General features: G+C 34.4%; 2 protein-coding genes across 2 annotated transcripts in view; both read right to left on the minus strand.

The window, feature by feature from the left end:
- Window positions 1-253: 253 nt before the first annotated feature.
- LOC132110404 (transmembrane protein 87A-like) lies at window positions 254-11,860 on the minus strand. Its single transcript, XM_059516974.1, has 20 exons — window positions 11,634-11,860; window positions 10,162-10,222; window positions 8,993-9,084; window positions 8,786-8,920; window positions 7,924-7,980; window positions 7,785-7,838; window positions 7,596-7,689; window positions 7,431-7,492; window positions 7,013-7,196; window positions 6,125-6,224; window positions 5,296-5,389; window positions 4,596-4,671; window positions 3,633-3,737; window positions 3,501-3,559; window positions 3,310-3,413; window positions 3,157-3,230; window positions 2,993-3,063; window positions 2,342-2,394; window positions 2,218-2,248; window positions 254-1,605 (listed from the first exon to the last, which is right to left on the minus strand). Exons 1-20 carry the CDS (start codon window positions 11,769-11,771, stop codon window positions 1,564-1,566), a joined length of 1,686 nt encoding a protein of 561 aa, XP_059372957.1. The 5' UTR covers window positions 11,772-11,860; the 3' UTR covers window positions 254-1,563.
- Window positions 11,861-13,793: 1,933 nt separating this feature from the next.
- Window positions 13,794-19,945, minus strand: part of LOC132110405 (tyrosine-protein kinase Mer-like) — a 28,222-nt gene continuing 22,070 nt past the window's right edge. Inside the window, exons 12-20 of the mRNA XM_059516975.1 lie at window positions 19,598-19,686; window positions 19,405-19,500; window positions 19,246-19,326; window positions 18,438-18,530; window positions 18,165-18,283; window positions 17,962-18,071; window positions 16,681-16,840; window positions 15,729-15,865; window positions 13,794-15,070 (exon numbers count right to left, since the gene is read on the minus strand). Coding sequence (XP_059372958.1) covers window positions 14,650-15,070; window positions 15,729-15,865; window positions 16,681-16,840; window positions 17,962-18,071; window positions 18,165-18,283; window positions 18,438-18,530; window positions 19,246-19,326; window positions 19,405-19,500; window positions 19,598-19,686 — 1,306 coding nt within the window. The 3' untranslated portion in view covers window positions 13,794-14,649. The remainder of the gene's footprint in view (window positions 15,071-15,728; window positions 15,866-16,680; window positions 16,841-17,961; window positions 18,072-18,164; window positions 18,284-18,437; window positions 18,531-19,245; window positions 19,327-19,404; window positions 19,501-19,597; window positions 19,687-19,945) is intronic.

The raw sequence follows: 19,945 nt of genomic DNA on the forward strand, positions 1-19,945 counted from the left end.
GTTTACCACGGTTCAGCATGGTAAAGCACACAACCTTCTGTTAAAGCAGACATGTCACAAATGTCCCACCGAGACCTGGGAAGAAAAGGCAATGTGACCATTTCACTGTGATACAGCAAAAACCCTAAAAACAGAAGTGAGTTAAGGCTTCAGTATGCATCTACACAGAGTTCCAAGATACATACGCTTTTCCTCAAAAAAAACTAAACCATTTAAAGGAATGTTTCACCCAAAAATGAAAAAGACACCCTAATGCTGTTTCAAACCCACAAAACTCCTTTTCGTCAAATTAAATCCATGCTACTTCTTTGCATACTATTAAAGTTCAAGCGCCAAAAATGCATCGTAGAAACAAAAAACACAAAACTCCATCATAAAAGTCAAATTCATGTACTATGTTCAAACTCATACTCAATCAAAAGTACACTGCTCTCAAACCTCATTCACAAAAGTATTCAGATTGCATTTTGTGAGGGGGAAAGCTTTTGGCCAAGAGAGGGTTAAATTTAGTGCTGTTCCTCTCACAAAGCTTTCACATCATGTCAGAAGATTTGGAATATAGTGCACAAGTTGCATGCACTACTAAATTGTGCTTTAAACTTCTCCTTTTGTGTTCTACGGTTTCCTCCAGAACCACGAGGTATAAACTCAAAAGTGCAAGATACAAATACGATTTCTGAGAAGTTTAATTTCTGAGATATAAAGTGCAATTGAAAGAAAAAAAATCAGAATTGCAAGATGTAAACCCATTATTGCTAGAAAAAAAGTCATAAATCTGGGTTTATGTCTTGCAGTTTCTCAGAACTGAAAGAAAAAATGCTGAATTGTAAAATAAAAAGATGCAATTACCTTTTTTATTTTATTACCTATTTATTTTTTACTCTTGTGGCCAAAACAGGCTTGTGGGTTTGAGACGAGATGAGGATGATTAAATATCAACCATTTCGATTTTGGGGTTTCTTTTTTTAAAGTGAGAAAAGTTGAGCTGGGCTCTCTACAAAACAAAACAACTTCATCAAATCATTCAGAATATATAACTACTCAATCTGCCCATTTATATTACTCCCTGTACAAACTCGCAAATACAAATCCAACACACATTCTACTATTCACATGATCATGTGCTGAGATCAGAGACAAAACATTTAAAATAACACTTTATATACAGCCAAAGACTAACTTACCGAACAGAGAAGACACTTTGGTCAACTTGAAGTTCTTAATCAAAGTTTAACCCATTTAAATACTTCCTCACAATTTTTTCAGGTATGTCATCACAAAAGTTTCTAAACATAGACCGTCGTCTCTTTATACAGAATGATGAGGACGTTAAAGTCTTCTGGACGTTTAAACAGTTCAGAAAAATAAAAGAGAGCGAGGTAACACCTCAAAGAAGGTCATGTAGTTCTGCATCTAGATCAGCTTCTTCAGCACGATTCCTTCAATGGACCTAAAAGCCACCACCCAACCGGAGCGAAGGAAGGAAACGCTCTCCGGTGAGGGTCAGATGCCAGTTTTGGTTGATCTCTGGAGGTTTGCTTCAGCTGCGGTGCTTTCTCAACCTCACTCCATTTTAGACATCTCAAACTTGGTGGTCATGATCTCCTGTGTCAGAATCAGGTATGAATTCAATCATTTATTTAGGACGGGTGATGCACATAAAAGAGACTAAAACTAGACTTTAGTGTCACTTTAATATCACTACATACTACACTGATGATTTTATTCATATTTTGAACTGTTTTCTATTTTTCTATTAATTTTAATGTTGAAGTAATTTTGTTGTTTTGCCATTTCAGATTTTCTATATTTATAGAGTTTCACCCTTTTTTATATTAATACATCAAGTTCAACTAAATGAAAAGGAAAATTGTTGCATTGGCAAATAAATTGGTAAAAAAAAATTTTTATAAATGTATTTAAAGTCAATTATTTTATTTAAAGTAACAAATAAGTGTTTTTTTATGGCTTTAATATTTGTTACTATAATAACCCTGGAACTGGATCAGATATTTTCTTTTTTCTCCACCTCATGTATCCCATTTGAGAAGAAAACGGTAAAGAAAAAGACTCAAACTTAAAGATACAGCAAAGCAAAACTATGATTTACATTTAGTCATTAGAGATGTGTTTTTGGCCGATTCTTGAAGATGGCTAAGGACTCAGTGCTCAGATCATATATTTTATTCATGACAGAAATAAAGTGAAACTGCATACCTCATCTGAGTCCAGAAGAACAGGAAGAGCTCTGAAAATAAAATTGAATGATTACAAATTCCCATAGGAAGCGCTCATCTTTTTTTTTATGCATGTATGTTTCTTTCAAACAGAAATGACCTACACATCAGTCAGAGAGGTAGGAATATTCTCCTCCACCCACTTCAAATCTTCATCCTGAAACAATACAACATTTGATTATATTATGTTGCCTTTTATTGTCAAATATTTATAACGCTTAATTTGAAAATTATAAAACGAAAAAATATATAAATGTTGGGTCTATGATTTGTATTATGCTTTTAATTAAGTCTCACCGAGGCTGCATTTAATTGATAAAAAAAAAACAGTAAAAACAGGAATATTGTGAAATATTTTTACAATTTAAAACAACTGTTTTCTACGAGAATATATTTTATGATGCAATTTATTCGTGGGATCCAAAGCTGTATTTTCTCCAGTCTTCAGTGTCACATGATCCTTCAGAAATCATTCTAATATCCTGATTCGCTGCTCAAAAACAATCCTTGTTATTATCAATGTTAAAAACAGTTGTGCTGCTTCATATTTTTACATATTTTCTGGATTCTCTGCATACAAGTTCAACAGAACAATTTATTCTAAATATAAATCTTTTGTAACATTATGAAGGTTTTTATGGTCACTTGTGTTCAATTTAATTTGTCCTTGCAATAAAAAGAGTGAACATTTTAAAATCATAAGAACAGTTTAAATATATAAAAAATACAATTATATGGTTTAGGTTCACACTGACCGGATGAGCTGATGCAGGCTTCATCGTCCCATTGGTTTCGGTCTTAGCTGCCCTCAACTTTATCCCATCAGCTGAGGATGAGCGTGCATATTAATAAACCCACAATTTTCATGTAGCACCATAACGTCAGTTTACAGTGAAAACCACACGAAAGAGTGACTGACCGATGTTTGCAGACACCAGGAACTCTTCAATCTCCTCATCATCTGAGTCATCAATGAGCGGCATGAATGCATACCTACACAGAGAGAACACGGATGCGGTCAGGATGCTGCTTTAAAAGAAAACTAGGATTATGATCTCTTCAGTACGCTTGCCTTTGGTTATTAGCAGACGGCCTCCACAGAAACATGATGACCAGCAGAATGATGGAGAAGAGGAACCTCCAGAAAGCATCATCCGCCCACAGCTCCATCCAGTCCTGCTCAGAAACACACATGAACACACGGTTTGAAATCTTCTGGTTCTGCTCCGATCAGAGCAGAGCTGTAATCTCTCTGATACTCACCGCCTGACAGTCTGCTAACCGGAACTTCTTCGTCGTCCAAACCATGAAAATAATGGAGGCTGAAACACGCCAAATATCAGTCACCTCGACTGGGTTTCACTATTTCAGTGATATTCCATGCTTTATACTCACCGAGAACAGCAAAGATGAGCGTGTTGGTGAAGTGTCTGTACAAAGACAACTTCACCGGGTTTCGTCTGAGTTTTAGAGTCTTAATAGTTTGTGCCAGACTGACAAATATGTGAGATACAGTCAAGGAACCGAGTCACTGACTTACAGGACCATAAGAATAGGAATATTATGATCTATTATTAATCTAAAAATTCCTATGTGGCATGCTGCCAATTATTACAGTCAAAAAATACCTAAATATGCTAAAATAGACTTGGAATAAGCAGGCTGAACTACAGAAATAATACTGAAAATATGCAACGATCACACGATTTCAGCGATTATGCATATTATTTATAAAATAGTTAATTTTATTATATAGAATTTTAAAATACTATGTTTTTGCATGCAGTGAAGTTGTGCATTAATACCGTTCAAAAGTTTGGTTTCGGTAAGATTTTTTAAAATGTTTTTGAAAAACTGCATTAAAAATTCAGTTAAAACAGTAACATTATGAAGTATTATTTCAATTTTAATGAAAATTCAAAAGAAGGGCATTTGTTTGAAATAGAAATCTTCTGTAATATTATAAATGTCTTTACTGACACTTTTACATTTGATACATTTAATGCATCCCTCCCTTCTGAATAATTGTTTTTTATTTCTTAAAAAAAAAAAAAATCTTACTTGACCCAAGACTTTAGAAGAGTAGTATATTTGCAGTGCTAAAAAAAATGCACCATCTTCCATTATATGGATATTTACATTACACATTTAACAGCAACGCACACATGCATAAACATAATGCTTAAAATAAACCATAATCTTCTTTTTAGCATCATGCGTAATAAAAAAAAAGTCATCAGGTCTAACTGGGAAATAAGAAAATAAAAACTCAATAAATAAGGCATCATGCAGGAATAAAATGTGGCCCAATAAACAGATCGTGCAGGGGTACAGACACAAACACGGCTTCCTAAAAGGATATCCACCAGCACAGAGAGGAGTCAATCAGAGCCAGGGGAATGTTGGCCAGCAGGGCCAGGTCAGAGTCTTTAGCCTGAGGGAGATGCATGGGAAAAATTAGGAATAGGAAATAGTAGGTACAATGAAACGAAAAGGAATAAACACCTTCCAATGCTTCTCAACTACACGGTTATAGTGTGCAAATAATTCACATTTGTAAAAAACTAAATCTGATATATTACAGGAATGTAGAAAATAAAAACTGTGTGAGGAATGTTGGCAATTAAACAGTTTTGGTTCCCACTGACTTAAAAAAATACAATGGAAGCCAATGGGAATAGAAACTGTTTGATTACCAGCATTCTTCAAAATATCTTCTATGTTCAACAGAACAAAGGAAGTCGACATGAAGGTGAGTAAATGATGAAAGAGCTTTCATTTTTTTAGTTGAATTATCCCTTTAAAACCCAGTTGGTGTAATTCTGTTAATGAAATGAATTCTTCATGATCGAAACAGGCTCAGTAAGCTCATGGGAAGGATATGAACCAGATAGCAGAAGAATCAAACACAGCTAGTATAACGTATGTGATGAGCGCTGGTCCATTATCTCGACCCTTACAGATCAATCACAATCATAATTCACAGTTATTAGACAATAACTGATGTTTATATTGAGCAACTGCATTATAAAACAACACTCCTGGATGTCAGCTTTACCCCAGTGATCCTCAGAACGCCCTCAATTGCAGCAAATATGAAGTAAAGCACACCCAGACCCACCACTCTGTGCATGACGGTGCCTAAACGCGGCCTGAAAAACACAAAAACATCATCAACAACATCCCATATCTAAAATAACTTACAGGAATAGTTCACCAAACAAGAAAACCTGCTGAAAACCTGCTCACTCTCAAGCCACACGAGATGTAGGCGAGTTTGTTTCTTCATCGGAAAAGATTTTTTTTGCAATTCATAACTATAGCATAACGTCACTTTAAACTCTCCCTTCTGGCAAAAAATGCAAGTTCATAATTCTTAAAAACACTTACTCCAGTGAAAAACTTCATCCCCAGTTGTTCTCTTACATCAAAATCTGCAAACATATTTGTTTAGAACTGCTTTTGCTTGTAAACGGTGCAGATTTATCTCCTGATTCAAAAAAGATTACTTTTTCTGTGGAGAAAGCAATATTGTGGATAGAGGATTCACATTTTAGTTATGCAGCAGTCTGAAGTTCAAAACATCTAAATGATGGTTTATTTTCTTACAAACATGCAGCTTTTCACTTGGCAAGATGTTAATTGATTAACTGGAGTGGTGAGGATTATTGTGATTTTTTTTAATCAGCTGTTTGGACTGTCATTCTGACGGCACCCATTCACTGCAGAGGATCATTGCTGAGCAAGTGATGCAATGCTACATTTCTCCAAATCTGTTCTGATGAAGAAAAAAACTCTCTACATCTTGGATGGCCTGAGGGCGAGTACATTTTCTGCAAAACCTTTAATGATCCTGAAACCAGTCAAACAATGCTTTCATCACTCACTTGACAATGCCGTAGCCCAGACTGACGATGATGACAAGCAAACGAGCCAGAGTCCTCTTCAGAGCAGAGACAAGCTCGGCAAAGATCAGCAGACCCTGAGCTGGAGAGACAGAGATTCAGCTATTAAACATTTGGACTCCTATTGACTGCAGCAAAAGCCAGTGTGATGCTTGATGCAGATTCATTCCTTTGAAAGAAAGGTTCAATTTGAATTGATAGAATAATACATCTTGTATTGAAGCTGAAAGCAAAAGTATTGTGTGCTTTAGTGTCATTAGTGAAGCATGTTTATAGTCACAAAGACCAGGGAAATTATCGATAACTATATATATATATATATATATATATTTAAAAAAATGTGATAGACAACAAAGCAGAAATTAAAATATAAATATTAGATTGAACAAAACAATGAAATGTTGCCTTGGCAATTAACTGAAATAAACCGAAGCACTAAAATTACTTATTGGAAATGTATAAAAACGAAATTATTATATATATATATTCGGTTTGGTATTAATATTTAAAAAGAACAAGAAACTAATAAAAACGACAAAAACAAATGACAAAAAAATTAATAACAAAATGAAAACTGAAAATATAAAACCATAAAAGCTCATTCAAAATATTAATAAAAACAATAACAGCTCTTAAAGACTGAAGACTGGAGTAATGTCTGCTGAAAATTAAAATTAAAATATATTCAAATAGAAAATTGTAATAATATTTCACAATACTACTGTATTTTTTTTTATCAAATAAATGCAACATAAGCACTAAAAATACAAATAGATGACACAATTTTAAGTGACTTAAGTGTCTAAAATTGCCCATTGTAAGTAAAGGAAATGGTTGTAACTGAGAAATAAAGAGTGTATTTTGACTAACATGCAGAGCCCACGTTGTTAGTGTTCTGATATTCAGCACAGAAGACAGCCTTCTCGATCATGCCCAAGAAAATTACTCCTGCAATCCAGAACTGGATCCTCAGCAGGTCTTTCCAGTAGCACGACGCCCAGACAAACCAGAGAAGAGCGTACAGGATGTACACCACACACATCACCATGTAGAACTGAAGAAAAGAGGGAGAGACGCATAATAAATCATGCAAAAAAAAAAACACAGAAATGTTTTTTATTTATATAAATTAAGGTCTAAAAATAGGTATCACTAATGCAAAATACAATATCTTATTTCTTATACATGCACATACACTAATTTATATTGCATACACACAAATGTATAAATGCAATAATAAACCTCCACAGAACCTCTAGCACTCCCTTGAGGCATCTAAACTACTCACGATCATGAGAGGCCATTCGGTGACAGAGAGATAGCCGTGGGTTCCCTTCATCACAACACTGACTGAAACACACAATTTAGATAAGACAGCATGAGATAAGATCATGCAGCCATGCAGAAACAGCTACATATTCACACATCTTTGATAAGAGCAGATTAGGCCTACAGGTTAAATTCCAGGTGACATCTTGTTTGCTTGAATTGATGTGAACTACCAGCAGGTATGGCCCGTCTCTCCAGGTCGTAGCAATCACATGATCCTTTAATAACAAAGAAATGATGTGCATTACTCAAGAAACCCTCAATCTATTGCTGTTCCCAAATACTCCATATATTGTGTCCCTGAATGTCTCACCTTTGCTCTGTATGAACCAGTCTCAGCAACAGAAGAACTTTTGAAACTGCCATCCTTTTTTTAAAAACAATGAAAATATATACTGCTCTTTTTGAGACGGAGTAGCTTTTGAAACAGTAACTTCAATTAACGGTTCTACCTGTAACTCGCTTTCCACTTGAGCCGGTTTCACTGTTTTCAGTTCTGCTTTAGATTTCTGCAGATAAATATGAAATAGTCAACATTAAAAAAATGCAAGTAACACTGAATCTCTTAGGATGCAATTTTTAAATAAAGATTAACATCAGCCGATTGTCAGGAACTTGGGAAAGAGGTTGAAAACATGACACTCGCATGAGATTTTTGAGATCTGTAAATGCAAGCATACATAATGTTAGTATTTGTCGAATTACCATTCATTACTGATCTTAATCATTTTAAGAAACTTCATTGTGTCTGAAAATGCAGATAATGTGAGAATGAGACTTCTATCACACTGTGGTTATGAGGGGGAAATAAAATGTTTGGCATAAAAATTTTCTTAACATTTTTTTAATAAAATAGTAATAGCATAATTTTGTTAATGCAAAATACAACTGTGACTTTTATTTGACGGAAAAATAAATATACATAAATATAAATATTACGTAGATTATTAAAAATATGAACGTAAACAAATGTAATAGAGAAACATTAGACTGGCAAATAACTGAAATAAAATAAGTTAAAGTACTAAAATTAATAAAACAAAAGTACAAAATACTTTTACGCTAAATAGAAATATAAAACATTAAAAAAAACTACAAAAGCACATAACAATGACTGAAGTTAAACTTAAATTAAAAACTAAAAGGCATTAAAAGATTATTCAAAATATTAATAAATGCTATAACTGTATATAAATGCAAAACAAAACAAAAAACAATGCTCTTGACTTATTTTTCTCAATAAAGGGGACATAAATAGGTTTAGCTGAATATAGGGCAAACACAACTGACTGAAATCAAGCAGTGTGAACGTACATTGAGCATGGGGAAGACGTGCATGTCACTGCGGCAGGATAATTCCCTGTATTTGTGTTGAATATACTGTCCGGGTCCCAGAGGGTTCGGGTCCAGACTCTCACCTCGACTCAGTGGTGTCTTTTCATACATCTCCTGAGTGAGCGAATAAACAAATGATAAACAAACAAAGAAGCTGCAAGGATTTCAGAAGCAGCTGCCACTCACTTCAATATTGTTGTACTCATTGTGACAGGGGTAATATTTCAGAAACCACTGAATGGAGAACATCACTTCCTCTGGACAACCGAATGATGCCACTGCAAAGTGAAAACAGATCCTTATGTTACTGTGAAATCAATACAGGACATGTTTTTATTAAAGTAACAGTTCAACTACAATGAAAATTTGCTGAAAAATGTATTTGCCCTCAGCCCATCCAAGATACTTTCTTCATTAGATTTGAAGAAATGTGTCATTGCATCACTTGCTCACCAATGGATCCTCTGCAGTGAATGGGTGCCGTCAGAATGAGAGTCCAAACAGCTACTAAAAAATATCATAACATTCCAAACCACTCCAGTTTGTATCTTCAAGTCTTTGCTTCTTCTTATGGACTCATATTTTGGCCAAAAGCAACAATCTAAAGTTAAAGACAAAGTTCGCCCCAGAGAATGAAAATTGTGTCATTAATAACTCACACTTGTATTGTTTCAAATTCATTAAAGCTTTGTTCATCTTCACACAAATTAATTATGAAATCCGAGAGCTTTCTCATAGACAGCAATGTAACTGACACATTCAAAGCACAGAAAAGTAGTAAGAACATCGTTAAAATTGTCATTTGTGTCATCAATGGTCAGTATATTTGTTTTCTTTGTGCACAAAAAGTATATTCATAAATTTATAAAATTACGGTTGAACCACTGATGGACTATTTTAACGATGTTCTTACTTTTCTGGCCCTTGATTGTGTCAGTTTCACTGCTGTCTATGCAGGGTCAGAAAGCTCTCGGATTTCATCAAAAATATCTTAATTTGTGTTCCAAAGATGAACAAAGGTCTTCTGGGTTTGGAATGACAAGAGGGTGAGTAATTAATGACAGAATTTTCATTTTTGGGTGAACTATGGCTTTTAAAACGTCTTAACGATGGACTGGAGTGGTGTGGATTATTGTGATGTTTTTACACTAATTCTGACGGCACCCATTCACTGCAGAGGATCCATTGCTGAGCAAGTGATGCAATGCTACATTTCTCCAAATCTCCAAAAGAAACAAACTCATCTACATCTTGGAAGGCTTGAGGGTGAGTAAACGTTAAAAAAGCTTTCATTTTTAAGTGAAGTACTCCTTTGAAGCATTATCTTCAGTCTAAGCAGAAATAACATCAGGCACCTCTTAGCTGAATGTCAGTATTCTTATACATGGCTTTTCTTAACAATAAAGGTCTTGATGTCTGCAAAAGAGAAGAAAACACAATGTCAAATTCTTTACACGGTTTCCCCCAGAAAGTACTCAGCAGTAAATTAACCTAGTGCAATATGGCATTGTCTTACAGTGGCAGACACTAGAAACCCTCAGTGGAAAAATTAGACAGGCTTTTAAATATTTAATAAGACCTGGTCACAAACTTTAAACAGATCATATGGACAGTCAAAAGTGACTGCATCACAGCAAGATGTCATACTTGACTGATTCCTTCATACTGAATACTAAGTAAAACCCTCAGTTTGCAAATTAAAATGCAGCAATAGGCTACATTTACAGTATTGCTACTAGGTTATTTAATGCCTCTTTCTTCTGTCATACAACAAATAGTAACAGATGTTCTTTGTTTTCACAACAGATAGATAGATATTGACCTATATATCTATATATCTATGTCTAAGTCGAGACATCCCATATTGGTGTCTACTTCTAAGGTTTCAAATAAGTTTTTGGTGAATAAAATGTCAAAATTTGGTTGAAATAATGTTACATGGTCATTCAGTGTGTAACACAATATTTATTTAAAGATTAAAACAACATGCTTAATTCTGACGTGTACATTAAAATATATAAAAGAATAAGGGAGCATATTAAATTGTATTGCTTTAAAGGGGGGAAAAAACCTAGGATAGTGGCAAATTTTTAAAATGTAAAATTACAGTTAATTAGTATTTGGGGTGTAAGTAATTAGTCTTTTAAAATGTCATAAATAGTTTTTTGTTGTAAATATGCCTGACAAGATTGTTACACTGAATAACATTTTAGTGGGTCTCTTCTATAAATCAGGGGAAAATGTATGAGATTCATTTTTTGCTCAAAAAAAGAAAAACAAAATTGCAATGAAATTAAACAAAAAACTAATTTTTTGTTTGTTTGTTTTGGACAGACAACAATTTAAAGCAGTATTAAACTTGTTTTTTAGCTTAAACCATTTGGACCCACACACACACCTACCTTTCATCACAGCACCGCAATAAATGTTGTAAAAAAATACAACAATGCAGTATTCAACCATTTGATTCTGACAGTATTATTAAACATAATCTCTCATTATCGCAGACCTCTTCATGCAAGTAAAATAAAACACATGCTTGTGTTTTGCAGAACTGCAGAATAAAGCATTGAGCTAGTCTTCATGTAAACACAGCAGATGGACACGCGTTTTAAAGCGTGTTTTATCATTTTAATAACTCCGACAGCTGTCTCATAACGTGTTTCGATCTGTCTCTAATTTCTAGAGGTTGCCTTAATAACAATAACCTAAAAGCATCACATAATCCATTAACTAAAGACACCCTGGTATCTAATGCTAGCTGATAGCATTTAGACTAGTCGCTCGTTTTCATCCATTTATAATCAAAAACATCTTCCACACTCACATTAAGCACTGTAATAGTCCACAGGCCCATCTCTGGAGCGGCGTAAACTCCATTTAAAGACGAAGTTGAGAGGAGAAATGGGATAAAACAGAGCAAACGGCCTCTGATCCATAACCACTTGCGACTACTATCGGCCATGTTGTTTGTTTACTGTCCAGAGACGCTCGAGCTGACCATAGACTGTATAAAACATGAGCGGACACCACTGATCTAAAATACAGTCATATAATAGATCAGCGACGGACACTCACACCTGTGCGCGTGACCGTAGAGTGCACGTATTTTTAAACTATTATTATTTTTAATTGAAAAATGATTGAACGTTACAATTAATTTACTTATCAAATCTACATACACAAGAAAGAATAATACTTTTAATCTGCAAGACAACATTTAAGAGAAGAGAGAAAAAAATCAATAAAAACACATATATAAACAGCTAAACAATAGTTTAAATTATCTTCCTTCTTCCTTAGGACAAGATCAAGGACTACAGTGGGGGAACTATAGACTACTGTACCTACAAGAAAAAAATTCCTCCATGAAATCTGTTATTGTTATTAATTTGCATTCGATACTCTTTCAAATATTTCTTTCTAATACAAATAAATTACATTGGGTATGCATTTCGCATTTTTTATATTTACCTTGCAAAATGTAAAAGCTATAACGACATAATAATTTGCTTTTGTGTGAATAAGCGCAACAAAAAAGAGAGTATGAGTAATTAACATTTCTTCGAACAAAGAAAAACGCACACACATTAGACCAAAAGCAAAAAGATTAATCAAAAGTATAAAACAAATCAGACAAGTCTTCCTCATGCGCGTTACAGAAAATGCAATTATCGTCAAAGTCCATGAATTTATAAAGAGCTACTATACATGGGTAAATTTGTGAAGTATTTTGAAAACCTTTTAAGGATGGTGTGCATACAGTACACAGGTCAATAGGGAAAGAAAATATATTTCTATGAAATATGAGATATTCTTATGAAAATATTGCCAAGTTATTACTCCCATTATAAAACTCTTTTTTTCCCTTTTTATTACGGTTTGCCCCAAGAACACATTAATATGCAAATTAGATGCAGTGATACATTGAATAGAATGGGAATATCGATTTATGGACATTTTACACATTGCATAAAGTAAGATAAGATTATCTTTCCTCACATAGGCTAGTTGAGAAACTTTGTACAAAGTTTGGTTAAAAATAGTCTGAAACCTAAAAACTGACTGTCTCATGAAAAAAAAACCTATAGGGTTACATGCCTTTTTATGTCTATTTATTTTATTTTTTTGAATAATTTTGTCCTGACGTTCTCAAAACAACAACAACAACAACAACAAAAACAAAACAATTCTCTCTACATTTGTGTCTTGGGCTCCTCCCAATGTAATTACATAAAATAAAAATAAAAACTCACAAAACTTTCTTAGCAGGATATAATATTTTCGCTGAATATCTTACAGAAGTCTCTCTCTTTGCGCTGGAAAAGTAAGAGACTGACTAAAAAGTGTGTTTATTTTTTATTTGTCAGCAGCAGGAGAAAGAAATAACTTTAGGCAGTTATAAAATAATTTTACTGTACCTCTATCTCTACACTACTGTACCTCAAATCAAAAGCTGCAGTTATTAAAAATACTTCACGTTTAAACACTTCTGTAGATTCATCTAAAGCTTCTGAGTTTCATCACGTCAGTTTAACTTCTTAGTTAACATATAAAAAACACTATATAAGAAAAACAGCTTGTTTAGATTTATAAAATGCATTTCTAATATACAAATTGGATTCTATGCAAAAACAAAGTTCACAAAATGCTTAAAATCACAATTTAGCTTAATTTTATAACACTTGAAAACAATTACATAAAATACAGGGCTTGTTTTCAAACTTTTGTAGCATCACAGTTTTGCAGTCTGTACTGTATATCAACATGCATTAAGGCAGAGACAACACCATGGTAAAGCTTTCAGACAGGGTCCATCATGTTTCTGTGCACTGTGAAATATGTGAGGTCAAACATGCAACAAGGTTTTATTCACACTGCACTCAATTTGACATCTCGCACAAGATGAAATCAGACATTTGTTGTCAGCTATTCACAGACACTATTGTTCAAACATTTGCAAATGAGTTGGTAGGATTTTCTTAATGATTTTGAAAGCAGTCTCTTATGCTCACCTAGGCTGTATTTATTTTATCAAATTACAGTTAAAACAGTAATATTGTGAAATATTATGACATAATGATTACATAAATATAATGAATAGATACAATAATACTCTGCAGTGAATGGGTGCCGTCAGAATGAGAGTCCAAACAGCTGATAAAAACATCACAATAATCCACACGTAATGCAAGTAATTCATAAACTGCATGTCTCTAATTAAGAGATCCATAAAGATATTTTTAACTTTAAATCATTGCTTATGTCTAAAAGCATAAAAGTTCATAATCCAAAATAATTGCTTTCTCCAGTATAATGGTTGTCTTGTCTGAATCAGGAGAGAAATACACTCAGCTCAAACACTGTTTACAAGCCAAAACCGATCTAAATAAATATGCCTTGATGGATTTGTTTCTTACAAACACAGATTTTCTCTTCACAAGATGTTAACCGATGGACTGGAGTGGTGTGGATTATTGTGATGTTTTTATCAGCTGTTTGGACTCTCAGTCTGACGGCACCCATTCACTGCAGAGGATCTATTGGGGAGCAAGTGATGCAATTGAAGCAATGCTACATTTCTCCAAATCTGATGAAGAAACAAACTCATCTACATCTTCGATGGCCTTAGGGTGGGAAAACTTTCAACAAAATTTCATTTTGGGCGAACTATTCCTTGAACTCAACCAAGTGTGTGAGTTTGGCACTGCTTGTCCAACAACGGCAGATGGGTGTTCAAGAAACCTGTTTGAATAAAATCATTATTTACTCAGTTTTTTGACAAAATATACTTCAGTTGGATACCACAAAAAGTCAATTTTCTGATGCATTTCAACTTCCCATCAGAGCAAACGTGTGGTGTCAGTAGATGTCTGCTGCGTCTCCGTCACGTCCCTGACAGGTTCTTCACTGTCGTGCTCCACGAGTCTGTGATTCAGGAGTGGTGTATCTACAGTACTTCTTGCCTCATTATCTCCAGAGGAAATGACGACAACATACCGGTCGTCCTCTGCGTCTGTGCTATTGTGAACATCCACTGTCACTACTGAAGTGTCTGTGGTTTGCCGACTACAGGAGGGTGAGGATGTGAGCACAGGGCCCTCCTCTTCCTCCTCGGGGAAGCTGGTGTTGATGTAGATGATGTCCTTCTGGCTGGAAACCGCGGGAAGCTTCTCTGCCAGATTCTCCAGCCTCTTCCTAACCTGTGTGAAGTCAGGTCGGTCCACTGGATCAGAGCTCCAGCAGCTTAACATGATGCCATAACTAAAACACAAGAGCACAGGACATGCTATGAGATTCAGATGTGTTGTTTAAGTCTGAGCTCTGGTTAGGCCATGCAAGGACACTGCAAAGCAACAAAACGTGATTATTTTAAAGGGGGTTGATTCTGTTCTATACCCACTGTATGCAAGTATCTGCTGTACTGTTATAAAGATCTCACTAACTTATATTATCAGAATTTCATCTTACTTTTTAGCCTTATATCATCATCTGCACCAAATTGCATATGTTTGCTCAGTTTGGGCCTCTGAATGAAATGTAGCTGTTTTTCCTCCTCAAGTATGAGCTTCATATTCTCAATCGATCATACTATATGAGCCACAAATGCTTGTTATGACACAAAACACCATATGCAAACTTTTTTTTGTCTAAATGTTTAATAAATGTTCAATTTACCTGAGATGCAAAATTGCATAACATAAGACTTTTTTTCAGAAAATGTATCTTGAGCTGAAAAAAAAAGTTGTTTCTGGTGGAGGAAATAAATCTATTTTCATAATAGACAACCTTTTCTTGTCTTTGGAATAATGTGCTGGTGAAGTGTTCGAATAGTAAATAAGAAGTAAATACAGTCACTTTTGATTTCATGTTAACATTTTGGTGACAGGATAATATCCATGCACACTTTCAACACACTCACAGTTCATCCAGACAGTCATTTGGTTGTTTCAGCCGGTTTCCCTCCAAGAGATAATCGTAAATCTCATGGTTTTGTACGCCAGGGTACGGGGTCATTCCTCGAGTGATTATTTCCCACATGGTCACTCCAAACGCCCACTAAAAAGACATTAAGAGATAATAAACATCAACAACTGTTGTAAACCTTCTGCAAAACAAACCACCGAAAACCCTGTCTACAGCTGATAACTAGGAAGTCTGTGCCATGTGAACGGGCATTTTCTGCATCAAAGTTACATTTATGTTTATGCATTTAGCAGACGCTTTTATCCAAAGCAACTTACAGTGCATTCAGGATACACTTTTTTTTTTTCTCCAGTAAGTGTGTACCCTGGGAATTGAACCCATGACCTTTTGCGCTGCTAACACAATGCTCTACCACTGAGCCACAGGACAAAGTATGAGGTAATAATAATTGTAATACTTCTATTCAGAGAGGATTCATTAAAATCATCAAAATATAAGAACTTTTATAATGTTGCAAAATATTTACATTTCAAATAAATACTGTTCCTTTATATTATATGAATTTTATATTCATCAAAGAATCCTGAAAAAAAAAAAAAGTATCACAAAGCATTATAGCCATTTGCAAAATTTATAATTGTTAATGTTTCATAATCAGCAAATTAGCATATTAGAATGATTTCTGAAGGATCATGTGACCGGAGTAATAATGCTGAAAATTCAGCTTTGATCACATAAATAAATTATTTTTTAAAACAAATTTAAAGAGTAAACGGTTATTTTAAATGGAAATAATATTTTAGAAGATTACTGTTTCAACTGTATTTATGATCAAATAAATGCAGCCTTGGTGAGCATAAGGCACAAAAAAAAAAAAACTTTTGTAGAGACTAAAAACAGAACACATCTCATAAATTTGGATGTAAAATAGTGAAGAAAGTTCTTACCACATCACTTTTCACCGTGAAGACTCTGTCAGCGAGGCTTTCCACAGCGATCCATTTGACAGGCATCTTGGCAATCCGGCCCTGTCTGTAATAGTCACCACTGTAGATTTTCTTTGACAGGCCAAAATCAGCAACACACACGCTCATGTCATCACCCAACCTGGATGAAATAAAACGTAAGTTAATTAAAACAAACCCTGAGTTTTTAACGGTTCAAATAAACAGACATAAAATCCCTTTTTTCAAAAGTCTCTTATGCTCACCAAGGCTGCATTTATTTGATAAAAAATGCAGTAAAATCACAAATATTGTGAAATATTATTACAGTTTGAAACAACTGTGCACTCTTTAAATCTATTTTAAAATGTAATTTATTTCTGTGATCAAAGCTGTATTTTCAGCATCATTACTCCAGTCTTCTTGTCACATCATCCTTCAGAAATCATTCTAATATGATGATTTGCAGTTTTTTGTGGAATCCATGATGCTTTTTTTTTCTTCAGGATTCTGAAAAAAAACTTGACTAGGAAGTTCAAAAGAACAGCGTTTATTTGAAGTAGAAATACTTTGTATTATAATGTCTTTACTGTCCCTTTTGAACAATTTAATGCATCCTTGCTGAATAAAAGAAAAAAAAAACATCTTAATGACCCCAAACTTTTGATAGTATAGTATAGTATGGTGTAGTATAGTATATATTTATTTAATGCCATGTCAGCATCAAAGGCTATTTTGCCCAATCTTTTGAACAAAGAAAGAAAAAAATGAAAGACTTAAAGGAGCTGTATGTAAGATTTTGACTCTGCTAAAGCATACAAATATCATAATATGTTTGCAGATATTTAAGAAACATGCCAAGTTAACATACTTGTTTATCTGAAAAACAATGCTGCAGTCAGTTATTTTTCTTTTGAAAATGTGCATTCTGGTCCTGAATGTCAAGTCTCTGTTTTGGTTTGTAAAAACCCGCCCACTGCCAGTTTACCCAATTATAATTCGGCACCCCGGGTTGCCAGTTTAGCACAGAAACACTGCGTATTTCATTTCATTTCATTCATCGTAAAGAGTGCTCGTTCCTGTTGGCGTCGTCAATCTGGCAATGCGTGTGTGTAAAGTCTTAGGATGAGGGGTGGGGTGAAAAAAAACACTCTCTAAAATTTTGAATTTGGACTGTAAAACCTAGTTCAACCACTGGGTGTCAATCCTATATACAGCACCTTTAAGACTAAAATGAAAAATGGTGCTACTCTGACTAAGAGACTGTAAGTTCAGGACACATACATGCAGTTGCGTGCAGCCAGGTCCCGGTGGAGGAAGTTTCTGCCGCTGAGATACTCCATTCCTTGAGCGATGTCAATCATGAACTTCAGGAGCATCTGCGTGGGGAGATACTGGAAGTACAACACCACTTCCTATAAGACCCTCACAGTTTGGTTCATGCATGTAGACAAACAGTAACGTTGTAGTTGTTTTTGCCATCTTACCACAGGGTCTTCACTGAGACGGGAGCGAAGGAGGTAGCTGTGCAGGTCTCCGTACTTCATGAAGGGAAGAACAACCATCGGTTTAGGAAAGTGGTTTGAAACAACCTCTAAACAAACACCTGTGTGAACAAATCAACATTATAACAAAAGATTAACAATAAGGGGTAGGCTTTGATTTCATTTTTTGAACGCATTATGGATTTGAACACCATTTCATATGAAAATTGTTTTTATTCTATTTGGTAGTAATGAGCATTCAGGTATGTTTCTTACCCAAGAGTCTGATGACATTAGGATGGTGAAAATCCTTCATGCAAGCAGCTTCGTTCAGAAACTCTTCGATCTCTCTCTGGGAGAAGTTATCCACTGAAAGAGGCAGAAATACAGATATTTCAGACATTTAGTGCCAGGCTCTTGTAATGATCTATACAGGTATAGCTGTTAGATTAGTTCATGCTACTTGAATCAACTGTTAAATACAGTATATGTCTAAAACATAGCCATAAAATCAGCTCTAAAATCAGATTATTATATCCAGATTAAAATCGTCCCACCACTGAGTCATGGACAATGCACAGGTAATATTTATGACATAATTTACTGACACTTTTGTATTTGATCTTAATTTGATTTTAGGGAACGCTCACAACTGGTTATTCTGAGAATGAATTTGAAATAATTTATTTAAATGAAGTTATTTACATGCATTAAAAAGATTCTCTCATAAGTAAAAAAATTTAATTATCAAAAAAATATGTGGGAGAAAATAACTAATTATATATTTTTTTTAATGCAATGAAATAAAAACATATAAACAAATAAAAAAAAGTAAAATAAAAAATATTTCTTTCAAAATTATTTTAAATAAAATGTTTTTTCAAAATAAATGCAAAATTCTTAAAAATACTTAAATATGTTTTAAACAACAACAACAACAACAACAATAATAAATGTAATACTTTGTAAAATAATAAAAAACTACTCATTTTAAATTAATAAATGAAATAATGAAAAAAATGAAATAACTACAAACTGAAACTAAAATGACTTTCATTTTGGAAATCCATAAAAGTGGACTCACATTTCATGGTCTTGACTGCAACTTTTTCCGACGTCCCATCAGGTTGTTTGAGATGCCCCTCCATCACAGACCCAAACTCACCTGTAAGAGAGACATCAGCTCATTAGCTACATCTGACAACGAGCTGCAACACCACACCACACCAGACTGCCTTCTCACCTTCTCCAAGGACTTTACCGATGGACAGCAGGTTCCTCATGATCATCACGTCCTGGAGTTTGGCCTGAAGCTCACTGCTAATGCCCAGACTGGCAACTAAGAGAATGAAGAAATACTTTATAATCTAGAACACATACTTTCTTGGAAACTGGACACAGGTAGTTGATAAATACACTGATAATGCTTGACGTACGTGTGATTTCGATGGCTGAGCGGTTGTAGGATCTCGGAGTTCTGTACTCAACACTGGGAGTGAGTTTATCGTCAGGTCCACACAAACACCTGTAGAGAAACATATTTATACAGAAACAGACCCTTTTTTAAAGCAAAAACAAACAATCAAATATTTAAAAAAGCTGCCAATGCTGTAAGAAAAATATAATTGTTCTCCCTTTGAATTAAGATTATATTTCTTACCCCACTGGCAGAAATGTTTATGTTATAAACTTAAACTTTTAATTTTGATAACATTTTTCAGAAAACAAGACTTAATGTCTAATGTCATTTTGCTTGCATCTTTGATTTAAGAATATTTTGATAT

Source organism: Carassius carassius, chromosome 30 (genome assembly GCF_963082965.1).
Source record: "Carassius carassius chromosome 30, fCarCar2.1, whole genome shotgun sequence".
In the NCBI taxonomy this organism is placed as follows: Eukaryota; Metazoa; Chordata; class Actinopteri; order Cypriniformes; family Cyprinidae; genus Carassius; species Carassius carassius.